Source organism: Mugil cephalus, chromosome 15 (genome assembly GCF_022458985.1).
Source record: "Mugil cephalus isolate CIBA_MC_2020 chromosome 15, CIBA_Mcephalus_1.1, whole genome shotgun sequence".
Lineage (NCBI taxonomy): Eukaryota > Metazoa > Chordata > Actinopteri > Mugiliformes > Mugilidae > Mugil > Mugil cephalus.
Genome location: NC_061784.1, coordinates 7,731,768 through 7,744,211, shown reverse-complemented (window position 1 = coordinate 7,744,211; position 12,444 = coordinate 7,731,768). Strand labels below are relative to the sequence as shown.

Sequence of the window (12,444 nt, the reverse complement as noted above, 5' to 3'; positions counted from 1 at the left end):
GTGTAGATTATACTATAAAAGCTTCTTTGGGCCAGTACCAAGTTTTCTACTTGTGTACTTGCACTCGTTCAAGAGTGAAACATGAAAAGATCACAACGCTAAAGGCATTCACACACAGTTAAAATGAGAAGATGAGTCCACACATTCTCAAGCCACATATCACATAACCCTCCTATTGTTTGCACATGTTCCCTCTCTGACCTCAGGGTGGCTTCAGCTGAAAAATGCACTACAGTGGGACAAAGGTGTGTGTTTATGAAACGGCACATTCCCGAGTCCACGAACTCTGCTTCATCACTAGAAGATATTCTTTTCTTTCCTTGGCAGTCATTTGAGAGTGTTTGGTACTCCGGGGCACCTGGAAAAGCATTGTCTGAACGCATGGTGCCTTGCTGGCTGCCGCGTCCTCCGTGAACTTTTCCATTTTCTTTTCTGTGTGTTTCAAAACCAGGACGTGATGTCACAGCAGCAGCAGCAGCAGCAGCGGCAGGCCCAGCCCCTCCCTCTTTTCACCTGAAGAGAGGGAGGAGCCGCACACGGAGCTAGACAAGAGGGGAAAAACAAGGAAGAGCTCACAAGCGAGCAGGTCAGTCAGTGTGTGTGTGTGTGTGTGTGTGTTCACTTCACCAGATTGTGCCTGGGAGACGAGTAAAAAAGGAGTTAACCCTACTGGTGGGTTTCTAAACATGGATATGGACGTCCCGGATTCTCCACATGGGAATATGGGGCTCTTGAGGACCTTTGAATCCACTGAGTTTGGCAGCTGGGAGAAAATAGGCTCAGGTGGATTCGGACAAGTATACAAGGTCCGGCACGTACAGTGGAAAACATGGCTGGCTATCAAGTGCCCTCCCTGCCTTCATGTGGATGACAAGTAAGTTCCAGCTGTTCGTAACGTGTGTTATCTTGACACTGGTGTTGATGTAAAGGGCTGTAAAAGTCGTTCCACATGCTCCTATGTGGCACATTTCAGACATTTCTTTACTGAAGTAGTTGATCCTTTAAAGTACAAATATGTCTTTACGGGGTTCATGTGTCTCTCTCTGTCTCTCTCTTCTTATGTGTTTTTTTTTTTTTTTTTTAACCATTTCTATGAGTTTGTGGGGTAAATCACAGACAGACTGGTTTGGATTATGAGAAAGTGAACACTAAGTAATGAGTGACTCACCCCTTGCCAGTCTGGGCACACAGCAGTTGTGAAGGCGACTATGCCGCAAAACTAGAGACCGCATTTAGATATTTCAACACTGTCGTTGTGTTGCAGGAAGTGCAGACATGCTGATTCATCCCCCGGAGCAAGTCCACATTGCTCAGGGTCACAGCTGTTTGCTTATTCCAAATAGACCCAAACATGGACGGATCACAGCTGATGTCCTCAATGTACACTGATGCTATCATGTGGTGACCCCGGGGAGGGGCTCCTTTAAACGAAAGTAAATTTCAGTAAAGAGCTGCGAGCTTTCCACCCGGCCTCGTTGTCCGTAATTTGGAAACCTAATTTGGCTCCGCGTGGTTCTCAAGATAGCACAGTTAGTGTATTTTTTCAGGGAGGTGTGCGTGTGCTTGCGCTATGCTTCTGTGGAAGTGCCTGGCGTAAAGTTCTACAAGTCATGACAGAAAGCTGTCTCGTCAAGCAGACGAGGAGCTGACTCAACTGGCCTCGCTAGACACTTTGTGCATCTTATCTCGTAAAATCATTTTTAATCCTAAAAGCGGTGACATAAGTTATTATCCGTCACTTAAAAATGAAGTCCCAGGCATATAGAAATCTGAACTCTTGTCACCAAAATACTTTCAGCATTATCTCTGAGGACTGACGTCCCTAAACTTGCGTTGCAACTTAACGTATCCGCTGAACCTGAACCAAAGATGTTATCACCTGCAAACATCTGCAAGGTACATAAACAGTCATTTGGCTGCAGGCTTCACTGACCCATGCATAACATCCAGCGACTGGGACTCAAAGGCACCTTTGTCTTCCTGTGTCGCGGGGCTGACGCTGTGTGGCACACACAATATAAGAGGCTGTAAAACCGGTCCTGCCAGGCCTCTCTGTTAAAGCAGGGACATTGTTTGGTTCCGAGGAGCTGCCGAGGAGCACTTTGGATTAGATGGAGGACTTAGCAAACAAGTGCTTGCCCATTCTCCGGTGTCATGTTCGATTATTCCTGCCTGGTAGATATGGGGACTTGTACTCACTATAAAAGACCCAGGCTTCCTCCTGTTGAGTCCTTTTGTAATCAGATACACCTTGCCTCTAATAGCTTCAGGAATCATGGGAGTCTCTTATGTTCATCTGATTTCATTTCATTCATGGTAGAAAAACAGAATCCCCACTTCATTCCGCCTTTGAAGTGCATTCCTGCGCACACAGTCATGAGTGCTGGTTTATCTCCCCCATCTACCCCCATTAAGAGGCTACGTTTTGAAAGCAACCTTGTCTTGCGATATGCGCACTGAGGTCATGAGTGACCTGCACAGTTGTGTTTGAGGTATGTCAGCACGGCCAGCCGACTGATAAAATGTTGTTCGGCGGTTGAGCAACAGAGGACAAGAGCCTGCGTTTAATCCTCCTGCGCTCTCTTCCTGCGTTCCGAGGTGGGCTGGAATGTCCTCAAGGCTTTAACCGAACCGCTGGGCACTTGAGAGCGTCCTCCACCTACTCACGGTGAACGCGTGTAAAAATAATTGCAGATGTCTGCGGAAGGTCACACCTATAAATGCCAAGGCCGCTGCTTTTGCATAGCTAAGAGCTCAGAAAGGATGATGTGCAACATGCTGGTATGTGGGTTAGGATACAAGTTACTCCAAATACATTGCAATGCATGACCTCAGAATCATTCATGTTTTATGAGAGGTTTGATAAATAACTATGAGCAAAGACCTATAGAAACATGGATGTGGCTCCCTGAAAATAGCAAAATGCAATGTGTATGTAATGACCCCTTTTTGCAACACAGGGATCGTTCAGAGCTGCTCGAGGAGGCTAAGAAGATGGAGGCGGCCAAGTTCCGGTACGTCCTGCCTGTGTACGGGATCTGCGACGACCCCCAGGGCCTGGTCATGGAGTACATGGAGACCGGTTCCCTGGAGACGCTGCTGGCCACGGAGCCGCTGCCCTGGGAGCTGCGCTTCCGCATCATCCACGAGACTGCGGTAGGAATGAACTTCCTGCACTGCATGAATCCGCCGCTGCTCCACCTGGACCTGAAGCCGGCCAACATCCTGCTGGACGCCCACTACCATGTGAAGGTAGAGTTCATGACAAAGGCTTAGCGCAGTGGATCTGTTATTATGTTTGGCTTGAATGGCTTGTGAACTTTGTTCTGTTTGGCAGTCAAAATATGGATCTGAATTGATAATGGGGAAACATACAGTGGGCTTGAAATGTGAAGATTTAATGTTTTGTTGCTGGTAGAAAGATTAAGTCAAACCACTGCTCTGCGTGTTTCAAGTATGTTAAAAATCATAGTTATAGGGTTTTTTTCTGAAAGGCCGCTCAGCCGTGATGTGCTTTCCTATTTCCCCGTAGTCGCTCTGGGCAGACAGGTGTCTCTCAGCCTCAGTCCAATCTCTAAATAGCTCAACCGTACTGAAGGCAATGGGTGGGAACCGTCTCTTCTAGAGTTTAATACGTGGATGTAAACAGCTCACCCGGGCTTGTCCCGACAGGACTGATTTAGCTATTAAATCTTCCTCTGTGAGTATGTGTGTGTGTGTGTTTGTATGTGTGTGGGTAGGTGTGCGCTCCTCCTCTCCTACAGGCCGGGGCATGGCTGGGTTGCCCTCAGCATACCACTGAGTGCACATAATAAGAGCTTAGCTGCTTGTCACACTCAGCGGGCAGAGTTAGTCATCGTGCAATGGCGCTTCATGAGAAAGACGTCGGCCTGCCCTGTTTGAGGGACTTATCTGATCTCTTTGTGTTTCAGATATCTGATTTTGGTTTGGCCCGGTGGAACGGCCTGTCACGGGCTGACGACATTAGCAGAGATGGCTTCTGCGGCACTATTGCTTACCTGCCACCAGAGAGCATCATAGAAAAGGACAGGGTGTCGGACACCAAGCACGATGTTTACAGGTAGGTTTGGCACTTTGCATGCAAGCGTTTTGTGCAAATGTAGGTTTTTGTTTGGCACTGAATGACTTTTGTATGTTCAGTTAAGCTCTGAGTCACACTGTGATTAATATAGCTAGGAGATGGATTTGTTATGATAGAATGGGAATTGAATGCAGCAGTACCACTAATGCCACTAAATTTGAGCACAGGTGTATAGTGTGAAGGTCATGTTTGACACTGGAGTGCTGCTTTTGTGGCAGAAGGATGGTGTTGAGTGTTGTCCATGAACTGGTACCTTTCAATTTAATGTTGCTTTCTTTCCAGCTTCTCCATCGTGATCTGGGGGATTCTCACACAGAAGAAACCATACCAAGGTAAGGATCAATGTAGGATCAGAACATAATGGCAGTGGAGCCTCCCTTTTTATGAAGGAAAAAGGTTAGGGAGGGTCAAAATAAAAATACTGCTGGTCATGGTTGTTGTATGTCTAGACTAAAGGTCAGCAATAAGCTTTGAATGTTTAGTCATATCCAGTTTTACTATTTAATTTAGCTCCTCGGAGAAGATGTACAGTGCTGCTGTGACCGTAAAAACTCCACCACAGTCATTTTAACATTGCGTGGTGTTTAGCAGGTGAACACAGTTGCAATTTTAGCATTTTAGTATGCTAACATTTGCTAATTAGCATAAATGTGAAGTCAAGCTGAGGCTAATCGGGAATGACCGTAGCTTAGCAGCTATGTGGTTTTGAACAAAGATACTGGACAAAGTCAAACACTGACTTGAGTATGATGGAAAGTCAAGGATGCACCAAAGTCAGTAGAGTTCGTCACCAAATTTCGCGGCAATCTGGCCTATAGCTGTATTGGGTGTTTTGCTGTGGTATTTCACTAAATTTGTCGACGTCGACCTGGTGGTGATGCTCGAGGAAAGGTCAGGGGACGACCTGAGTCAGTGGGATTCAGTGGCAACCCACCTAATCCATGCGTTTTAGTCTGACCCAAACTGACGGATCAAATGGTAAATTTAATAACTGACAAATGTGTCACAATAACTCAAATCCTGCAGGAGCTGGAGTTAACAAATAACAACAGTTTGATGGCTAATTTAATTCAATTTAATTTAATTTGAAAGCCCTTGAAGGATTAATAAAGTATTATGATCCTAATGGCTCAAACCTTTGGGCTTTATATTTCTGAAAATTTACTTAACAATTTCTGAATCGCCCTTTACTTAGCATGTATTGTAAAAGTTTGTTTGCAGAAATAAGCTTTCTTTATTGTCGTTAAATACAAGTTCATTACACGGGTTACACCTTTCAAGGTGTGTGTACGAGTGAGTCTGTATGTGTACAGGAGCTGTTGTGTAAGTGTTTACTTGACGAATTCCAAAGCATACAGGTGGACAGGGCCAGACTGGCGTGCATAGTGTTTTGTTTTCCCAGGCGTATCATGTAACAGCTCACTTTTGACAACGGTGTACAGAGAGGGTAATAGGGTTGCCACTGGCACTGCCCATGTTGATCCAGACATAATTAAAAAGGGAGAAATGAACTGGTTACCATCCCTTTCCATATTCCGCCTTCACCCACGAAGGGTATTATGGCTACAATAGGAGTTGAAGTAGCTGCGATTAGCGCCTCTACCTGTTTGTTCTGAATCATTGACTTGGCTGATCCCACACTCTGATATAAAGAGGCCAGACCAGGAACTCCTAGAGGCTGTCCCTCTTTGCTCCCATGGGAAACAACAGCACACACTCACCTATCTAAGCACACAGGAAGATGCTGATAAAGCTATGCACAACTGACTGTCTATATGGGCACCTGGCACCTTACACTAGGTTATGTTGCCATACAATATTTTGCAACACGTGGCGAGTTAAGCAATTTGTCTTCGAACTGCGTCATGTCCACATCAGAGCTGATTCATGTGCCTCACGAATATGTAACAATATATATATATATATATATATATTTTTTTTTTTTTACTGAAGTACTCTGTTGTTTTCCGTCCCTCAGGAGAGAACAATATATTGCAGATCATGGTGAAGGTGGTGAAAGGCGTGCGTCCAGACATGGGAGCAGTGCCACGGTGTCGACCTTCAGCCTGCACGGGTTTCCTGAGCCTCATGCAGCGTTGCTGGGCCACGAACCCTGCAGCCAGACCCAGCTTCCAGGGTAAGCTGTGCCTCTCTGCTTTGTAACGAAAAAATGTCAAACTCCTATCCTGATCCATGAAAATGAATGTGGAACAAAAGGTATTTCATAATTATACGCCCCACCTCCCCCTTTTTTCCCTTTCATTTCACCGAGTTAAACACACTGCCGCGCTAGTCGTCTTCTCCTTTGTGCTCCTTCATTGTGTCCCTGCTATTACTGAAACCTGACCCAGAGCTTTTTCCCTTGCAGACATCACATCTGAAGCTGAGGAGCTCTGCTCTAAACCTCAAGAGGAGCCCAAGACACCAACCTTATCAACGTCAGACCCGGAGCCCATGTCCCCCAAAGGACTCAGTAATCAGGTATGGACACATTTATTGCTGTTAAGAAGCTTTTGTCTTCTCTGAAAGATGCAGCCAACTTTTTGACAGTAGAGAATCTTTTGAGTTTTTGTTTCAAATTTGAATAGAGGCATTAAAGTGATTTTCTAAACAACACATATATTTTTTTTTTACACGATATCACTCTTCGCTTCATCTCGTCCTTAAAGTGTGACTGACAAGCTTTTTTCATTAATGTATAACTACACACTCAGACGGACTTATCTTTAAAGTGCTGCAGACGTGATTATGTCTTCATGGGTTTAATCCCAAACAACCATTACATCACTAAAGAGGAATGTTGACTGATGGGTTTGTTTAACCCGAATGCTACATTGTCACTTCCGTGGTGTTCGCTGTTGTGTACGTGACTAGATAGGTCTTGCTCATGGGAAGTGACAGCTGTTGCTCATTGATATCTGTCTGTAGGGGCGGGAGATAAGCTGTTTTCCAAATGCGTTCAAGTGATTTTTAACCAACGATCTCACTATCAACATAAAGTAACCAGTAGCCATTGTATTGAAAGTGGGTTTGGATAAGAGCCCCAGCTACACATCCGAGTGTAAATATAATGGAATGTACAGAATGTCGAGGAACAATTTGTTCAAACACTCGCTTACTTGACTGTTTCCTGCCCAGGTTAATGAAAACAAGCCTGTGCGTCCAAAGTCGGCCATGTTGCCAGAAAAAGATTACAGCCTGTCAGAGCTGCTGAGCCAGGTGGACTCTGGGATTTCTAGGAGCTTTGATCGAGTGAAGGAGGATAGCTGCCACAGCAAAGAGAACACTTGCAAGCGACTGTCTGGCATCTCCTCTGCAGATTCAGCCTTCTCCTCACAAGACTCCATCACACTGTCTTTTGAGAAAGAAAATACATATGGTAAGTAGCATGGCGAACCCAAAAGTGCCTTATGGTCGTAAATGCACGAACAGTTTAACATTTTAGGGTGACATTTCAGATTGGGATCTTTGCTTAAAAACTTTTATTTTTCTTCCCCACTGTTTAGATTCTGCTGAGGTCCAGAAGCGGAAGCTGTGTGAGGCCATCAGGACCAAAGACACTGCCAAGCTGATGAAGATCCTCCAACCTCAAGATGTTGACCTTCTCCTCGACGGAGGAGGCAGTTTGCTCCACCACGCCATCACCATGGGTAATGAGGAAGCTGTCAAGTTCCTCCTCCTGAACAACGCCAATCCAAACTTTGCAAACGCCCGTGGCACCACACCTCTCCACCTGGCCACGGAGAAGCACCTGAAGCCACTGGCAGAGCTTCTGCTGGGCCGCCGCAGCACCAACGTGAACGCCAAAGATGAGGATCAATACACGGCCTTGCACTGGGCCGCCCAGAACGGGGACGAGGCCATCACGCGCCTGCTGCTGGACCGAGGGGCGGCGATCAATGAGATAGACGGCCAGGGACGCACGCCGGCTCACGTGGCCTGCCAGCATGGCCAGGAGAACGTAATCCGGGTGCTGCTGAGCCGTGGAGCTGATGTTCGAATCAAGGGCAAGGACAACTGGACGGCTCTCCACTTCGCTTCCTGGCAAGGCCACCTGGGTATCGTCAAGCTGCTGGTCAAGCAGGCCGGGGCTAATGTGGACGGCCAAACGACAGATGGCCGCACACCGCTGCATCTGGCATCCCAGAGGGGGCAGTACCGAGTGGCACGGATCCTGATTGAGCTCGGAGCAGATGTCCACAAGGTGTCGGCTGTATTAAACACAGCCCTGCATGTGGCGGCGGAAACGGGTCACACCAGCACCTCTCGCTTTTTGATCAAACACCACGCCGATATCCACGCTCAGAACGAGCATTTGCTCACTCCTCTCCACTTAGCCTCCCAGCGAGGCCACCTCGCCACAGTCAAGATGCTGATGGAAGAGGGCGCAGACCCCTATAGAACCAACCAGTCCCTACGCACCCCCTGCCACCTGGCAGCAGAGAGCGGACACTGTGAGGTCCTCAAGGAGCTGCTCCTTCATTGTCCAGATGGTGGCACCCTGTTGGACGAGCAGGGCCTCAGCCCATTACACCTGGCTGTGCAGGGTGGATACACAAACGTTATTACTATGCTGCTGCCGCAGGACTGCAAGGACTTAGTTACAGAGAGCTCAGTGCCATCGGCAGCTGAAGAGCCCACACCACCAGAGCCTACAACACTCAGGAGAAGGGTTCTCATTCTCAAGCTGGCAGAGCACACCGACCAAGACTGCCCATAACCCACAGGCTCATTTTGTGCCTCAGCTCCATGCTAACAATAGCAAAAGTGTAATGAACTACCTTCTGTATTTTTGTATTCTACTTTTCTGCTGCCTCAGAGTTGGGGAGGGGACATTGTTTTGGACTTTGAAACCCGTTGAGCACTGGAAGTATTACCTAATGGTCATAATAGCTATGATGTAAATATGTAAACTGTAAATAGAATATAAATACTGTCTTTCATTTGACATTGAACTTTTTACTTTTTTTTTTTTACTTAACAAGCATTTTTTTTTTACTTAACAAGCACATGATGTGTACTGAAATTGTAATTAGAAAACCCATGTCCTCGAGGAACCTTTTACTATACCACACTGCAGCTGGTATGCCTGTGAGTTATCCTGAGTAGAACGTGAACTTTGCTCACAAGCCTCATTAGATAAATGCTGTAGATCATCAGAGCCATAGCATTCAAGAAACTTTCAGTGTTCTGTACTTGTTACATATAAATGCTGCATCATCAATTAAAACATTTAAACCTCTGGATTTGTTTGACGTTGTTGCCTTTCACGTGTTTTTAAATTAAAATTCCATTTTTGGCCGTATTGAATACTTAACTAACGGAAATTAATTTCCTATTTCGACTGCGCAAGCGTGTCTCATTTTTATAACCTTGATTGCAAAGTAGATGAACATTTTGTAGTATATGCACGCATAAGTGAGAAAGAGGGTGAGAAGAAAAGCCTCATACATGCAGTTAAACCCCCTTTAAGGTAAACATAACAATTTTAATGTACAGAAATCCAAAGCAATGTTTAAAAAAAATCACAATCTCTTCCATGCCTACAATATATTTTCTACAAATGCAGCAACACTGACAGGTTAATAAGGTCTTAAGTTCTTGTTTTAATTCAGTCTAATGTGGTCACTGGAATGGAACAAACACTTTGATAGTATCAACTCACTCTCCTCACCGCAAAACATTGCATAACACGACAGAATCTATGCACTCTTCTGCTTTTAAAGTTACATGAGTATTTCAAAAGGGTTTTTCTTTTTTCTTTAGGGTTTTCGACGCCTCGCGTTACTGCGGGTTTGCTGGAGACAGAAATCTTGTCCCTAGCCAGTGCGTCTCCGGGAGAGTTGGCCACTTTTCCGCCTGCACGTGTGCATGAGTGATTAGCCTCGGTGTCGAGTAGTGCTGGCATGTCTGCATCTGCAGCCTCACCTGGAGTGTTATTATTTTTATGCTTCTACTACTATGTTCAGGCTGGCACAGACCATGGGAACTGCCCCTGAGGGGGATCACAGGCTGTAAGATGATGGATGAGTGAGAAGGGGCTCTGGTGTACTACCTACAATTCCAGCCTGTTGGCTAATACTTCAGACCACTTTAACTTTTCATCACTCGCTAAAACCAACATGCCATCCCTGACGCCTCAAGGGCTCGGCTTTTCGTAACCTGAGAAACTCTGTGCGGGTGGCTGATGGTTGTAATTGTCCTGTTTTTATAGCTTGTGTTTGCGGAGACCCAGAAAATGACTGTGTAAAATGTGTGTAATCTGAGGCCTCTGTTTTGTGTACATAGCACTCTATCCTCCCAGTTACCTGGCGATCTGTCTCAGCTCCAGCTATGGGGAAGATAATGCTCTCTTGTTTCCCAATCTCAGCTTCCATCTCCTGTCAAGGCGGGCGGTTGCGTCTGGTAGAATAACTGACAGTTCAGGGCTACAGTCCTGCTGTGTAATTTAACACACGCTGAGTCACCGCAAAAATGGACATTTCACAAGATGTGAAAAGCCACGACATTAAAACCACTGACAGGAGACGTGACCAACACTGATCATCTTGTGACAATACAATGTTTTGTCACAAGATGATCTACATTAATGAGTGCCAGCTAGATTTTCTGTGTCTTTCTTGATTCTTGATGTAAACTGCTGTTTAAGCTTATCCATATACATACGTGAGTCATTTCCTTTTCGTTGCCACTGGTTTGCTCGTTTGTCTTCGGTTCAGTCTGTTCTGTCACCTCACAGCTGGATGAATGGTGGATGAAGTCAGTCCCAACCCTCACATTACTCATATTGCCTTGGGTGAAGGAAACCACCTTGGGCCTCCCAGGGGAGCAGCATCCAACGGGTCTGTGTCAATATGGAGGAATGTGAAGTTATCTACTGTACACCTAAAATACTTCAACAGTGGAAGTTGATCTCTATCTATCTATCTAGATCTGTCTGTGACCAGCCTTCTGGAGAGACTTGCATTTATAATCAGTGAATGTCTGCAAAACTCTTGTCAGAGGTGTCTGGTTGCTCCTTTGTTTGTCACTGACGGAGACTTTTCAGTTTGGCTGAGTCACTTCTCACCGCTCTATCAGACTGCCAGACTATAAAAGCTTAATAAACATTTGCTGAAGTGATGTAAAGCTCTTTATCGGGATAAGACAATAAATAAAATGGGTTAATGACCGCGGGGCCCTGTAAAGGAAACCAAATCAATGAATATTCACACTGCACATCCTCATACCACGGTCAGTGGAGGATTACATGAAAACAAAACTATCAGCCAAACATTAACATCTGTTCTGAGCTCTGTGGCTGGTTGCTGCAAGAATTGAAACTCATGCGGCGCGCTGTGGGCTGTTTTTCTCCCCACTTTTTCTACCCTCTCCCCTTACTTTAACCTCACGGAACTCGCTGAACGAGATCTGAGATCGTGTCTCCTGAGAAGCGAGGCAAGCTGCTACATGTGGATGTAGCCTCAGGGTGCAAACGTGGATGTGGGCGCACTCTGCACTGATGAATGGTAAGATTCATGGCTAACTAAGCCAAGGTTGAATGCACCACTGAAATGTCGTACAGAGGAAATTGCTGATAGACAATAAAGGCACATAGTTAAAGTGCATGTTGGGCCTTATTTAGTTTAGTTAGAGTTTAATTGTTTCTTAGTGCTGTTATGAGAAAAAAGTCGCTTCCTGGAAAGTATGTGTCCGACAAAATAAACACAGAATGTTGTGAAGTTGAAGTCCACAGCGAGGGGCAGATGCGAAGCGGAATGCGTTTCCATATCGCCCCAGAGTAAGCAATATACTGCCACTGTGTCAACACGTGACCCGTCTGTTTGTTAATGGAGCAGCTTGGGGACATGTCAGGATTTGTTTCCTGATGATATCAGCCCTGGCACCCTTGATTCCAGCCATGCAGCACAGTGACACATTCACGGATACAACGGAGTCTAATGTGCAGAGGTGCTGTTATTGTATTAGGTGTGGTAGTAATTCTGAACACAATTATAATCCTCAAATTTTAAGTCACGTGCACCTGTATATACAATACGTGTAAGTAACTGTGATTTTGGTACACAGCGACAGTGAAGGGTAGGATCTGAACAGATGTAAGACAATGTGAATATGGAGCCTGCTTATTGGCACATTTTCCCCAAATCTGGCTCATTTTATCTTTTAAAGACACAGAGACCATTTTATAAGCCTTGATTGTTTTGCACCAGGATTATTCGAATAACCTCTTTAGGTGTCTGAACAATAAATCAGTCTCACAACAGTGTAAAGTTCAGCTTCCAGGCATTTAGCCAGAACCAGAAAAATGGATCATAGCTATGTCCCTGAACTTTTAGCACCAT

General features: G+C 45.5%; 1 protein-coding gene across 1 annotated transcript; it reads left to right on the top strand.

Annotated features, from left to right (window-relative positions):
* The first annotated feature begins 544 nt into the window (after positions 1 to 544).
* ripk4 (receptor-interacting serine-threonine kinase 4) lies at positions 545 to 9,344 on the top strand. The gene is made up of 8 exons (XM_047607973.1): positions 545 to 874; positions 2,961 to 3,252; positions 3,933 to 4,081; positions 4,385 to 4,434; positions 6,081 to 6,239; positions 6,471 to 6,583; positions 7,241 to 7,481; positions 7,609 to 9,344. Exons 1-8 carry the CDS (start codon positions 687 to 689, stop codon positions 8,820 to 8,822), a joined length of 2,406 nt encoding a protein of 801 aa, XP_047463929.1. The 5' UTR covers positions 545 to 686; the 3' UTR covers positions 8,823 to 9,344.
* The last annotated feature ends 3,100 nt before the right edge of the window (positions 9,345 to 12,444 follow it).

Excerpts from the sequence above, each read along its gene's own strand:
- ripk4 (XM_047607973.1), top strand. The coding sequence starts at position 687 with ATGGATATGGACGTCCCGGATTCTCCACATGGGAATATGGGGCTCTTG. Across the intron at positions 4,082-4,384 it reads ACCAAGCACGATGTTTACAG|CTTCTCCATCGTGATCTGGG; the intron begins GTAGGTTTGGCA and ends CTTTCTTTCCAG. Across the intron at positions 6,584-7,240 it reads CCAAAGGACTCAGTAATCAG|GTTAATGAAAACAAGCCTGT; the intron begins GTATGGACACAT and ends TTTCCTGCCCAG.